The sequence below is a fragment of the Hordeum vulgare genome, chromosome 3H, assembly GCF_904849725.1.
Source record: "Hordeum vulgare subsp. vulgare chromosome 3H, MorexV3_pseudomolecules_assembly, whole genome shotgun sequence".
In the NCBI taxonomy this organism is placed as follows: domain Eukaryota; kingdom Viridiplantae; phylum Streptophyta; class Magnoliopsida; order Poales; family Poaceae; genus Hordeum; species Hordeum vulgare.
The window spans coordinates 555797613-555800303 of NC_058520.1; the positions used below are offsets into that span (position 1 = coordinate 555797613).

Below are 2691 nucleotides of genomic sequence, written 5' to 3' on the forward strand. Positions count from 1 at the left end.
ATGGAGGTTGAGCCCTCACGCGTGTCGACGGTGCTGCTGCTCCAAGTCCCGGTTCCTATTCGTCGTTGTGCAGGCCTCACTTTGTAGTGTCGTGGTGAGACGGCGTGGAGGCTTCAAGACCGCGTTGGCGTAGGGTGGTCGGTTTGGTGGCAGGCTCCGACGCATCCGAGGTGAACGTTGGGATAGGGGGAAACCCCTGTCAGCCCGGCCAACACCGACGCGGTGGCATTGTGGGTGCCGCCAGCCCTTCCTGGGGGCGTCGGGGGTTACCCTTCTTCTCACCTCGTCGTGTATCGGGGGAAACCCTTGGCAGCAGCAGCGTCATCGTCGCGGCCCGTCTTGGAGGTGTTGATTGGTACCGGCGCTTTGGAGCCTTGGAGCTTGGTGGGAGATTGTTGGTGGGCGCAACGGTCGCAAAGCTTCTTCATTTCTGTCGATCCGCCGTTTTCGACATTTTTTCTCTTTCTTTCTTTCTTGCGTGTGACTCTGCTGCTTCCGCCTTAGTACCTATCGTTGGTTGTATCAGTTGTTTGCTTTGTAATACAAAGCGGGGGGAAATCCTTTTTAGGAAGTACCCATTTTGTGTTTGGATAGTCTATTTTTTTCTTTGAGATGTGTTTGATCTCTACTCCCTCCGTCCGGTGAAGAGTGTACATTTGGCTTAAAAATTTGTTCCCAAAAGACTGTACTTTTCTTTTCCTAATATAATTTAAAGTTAAGAAAAATACTTCTCTCTCATCACGCCGTAATCAAGACCAATGATATTTTATACATGGTGTCTTAAATTTTTGTATTCAACTAGCTCATTGGGTGTTGGGTAATTAAAGAGAAGAGAGATGATGGCTTGCATCTTTCCAATGCATCTTTTACCTTACTCTATAATTTGTCCTAAATTTTCTATATGCACACTTTTCGCCGGACGGAGGGAGTATCTCTTTTTTTTTTAAAGGGTATCCTTTATTTATTGACTTTGGATACAAGAATACTAACACTCCCTTCGTTCGTAAATATTTATCTTTTTAAAGATTCAACTTCAGAGTACATACAAAGCAAAATGAATGAATTTATATTTTAGATTATATCTATATGCATTTATATGTAGTTCATAATGAAATCTTTAAAAATAAAACTATTTAGCAACGGAGGGAGTAGTATATAGTTGATCCATGACGACGACGGGCCAATCTTACTGTTACGATGCAACTGTATCTGTATGATTGGTGAATGGATAAGGAGCGGTTTCTTGCCACTCGTAGTACCAATCAATCAACGTTAGCACTGTCAGCCAGTCCAGCCGAGACATATCTGTTCGTTAAGATGAAAACTCAAAGTCTGGAACTAATCCTGACAGGCCTATCACTCTTTTTCATACATACATATATATGTTCCCCGTGGAAACGTACAGAAGTTGGGTTCATCCTCTACAAGATTCTGCCATCAGTTCAATATAGGCATCACAGAAGAGTTAACCCAACTCAACGACGCCGCTGTCAATTAGGAACAATCGAGGGAAGAGCCAACATCTACCAATTCATCAAAGAAACTCAGCAAAATTACCCGATCTGCAGTACAACAAATAGCTCCTGATGTCCCATCGTTAAATACAGTGACTACCTAGCTGACTCCCGTCCGTTCCGTCTTCCTCCGGGCTCTGTTCTTCACTCACCCCAGTAAGTTACCGTCTTCCCGATCTTCTGCAGAGCCTTCACCACTTCCTCCGGAGTGATGTTCCCCGTCACGGTCACCTTGTTCGTCTCCTTCTCGAGCTGGTAGCTCTCCATGTCTGCACAGACGCACGGACAAAAAAGGGCCAGTCAATCATATACTGCAACCGTAAAAAGTGAGACTGTTTTGTGTGGAGTGGATCGAAGGCTTTCGTTGTACCATCGATTGTCTTGATCGCCTTCTTGATCGACTTGATGCACCTGTCGCAGTGCATCCCGACCTTCAGCTCCACCACCTGCAAGCATCCATCCATGGAATTAAGCTTTCCGTTTCAATACGCACGGTACTTCTTCAGATACATGCATACATACTGTAGAATAAACAGAAGAGCTGATGACCAGTGGTAACTTACAGCCATGGCTTCTCGGCGAGCAGAACTGAACAGCAGACTGCTACTGTGCAGGTGCGGCAACCACTTCTCAGGCAGCTTTGAAGTCTGAAGTAGAGGTTCAGTCTCTCTGTATCCTGAGGCTTATATACTGCGTCTGTACCTTTCTCTTTTCTACAAGCAATGCCCAACTTTTGTTCTCCACCGTGAATGGAAAAGCACATAGCATAGCATCGGTTCGCTTTGAAGCTGTCATCACAGAGGTAGGGCATTTGAGCAATTCACACTCGGAGAGGGACTCTGCAGGTTGCCCAAGGCCACCATGAAACGCGCAAGAATCTACTTTTGAACTGGTTCCAGATAATTCTTTCAGATGTTACTGGAACACACTAGCTGACTCAGTACCCTATTCTTTGACCAGAGGCTTAAACATGACAACAGTCAGTACTTAAACTTTTGGCATCAATGTGGTGATTTCACATTTCATCATCATAGTAAAAGCATCTCATATAGTAATCACGGGAGACTTCTTCTTCTAACTTGCAACACGAAAAGAATCAAAGATGACATCTGTTGCAGTGTCACCGTAGCTGATCTGAATAAAACTGGACTAACTAATGACTGGCGACCTAGAGTCT

The 2691-nt window shown here is 45.0% G+C and overlaps 1 protein-coding gene across 1 annotated transcript; it reads right to left on the minus strand.

The window, feature by feature from the left end:
• Positions 1-1312: 1312 nt before the first annotated feature.
• LOC123440586 (heavy metal-associated isoprenylated plant protein 45) lies at positions 1313-2189 on the minus strand. Its single transcript, XM_045117149.1, has 3 exons — positions 2078-2189; positions 1885-1960; positions 1313-1783 (listed from the first exon to the last, which is right to left on the minus strand). Exons 1-3 carry the CDS (start codon positions 2081-2083, stop codon positions 1659-1661), a joined length of 207 nt encoding a protein of 68 aa, XP_044973084.1. The 5' UTR covers positions 2084-2189; the 3' UTR covers positions 1313-1658.
• Positions 2190-2691: the final 502 nt, after the last annotated feature.

Bases quoted from the DNA above. Each gene is read 5' to 3' on its own strand.
- LOC123440586 (XM_045117149.1), bottom strand. The intron at 1,784-1,884 runs GTACAACGAAAG...GCGTCTGTGCAG, and splicing joins GGCGATCAAGACAATCGATG to ACATGGAGAGCTACCAGCTC.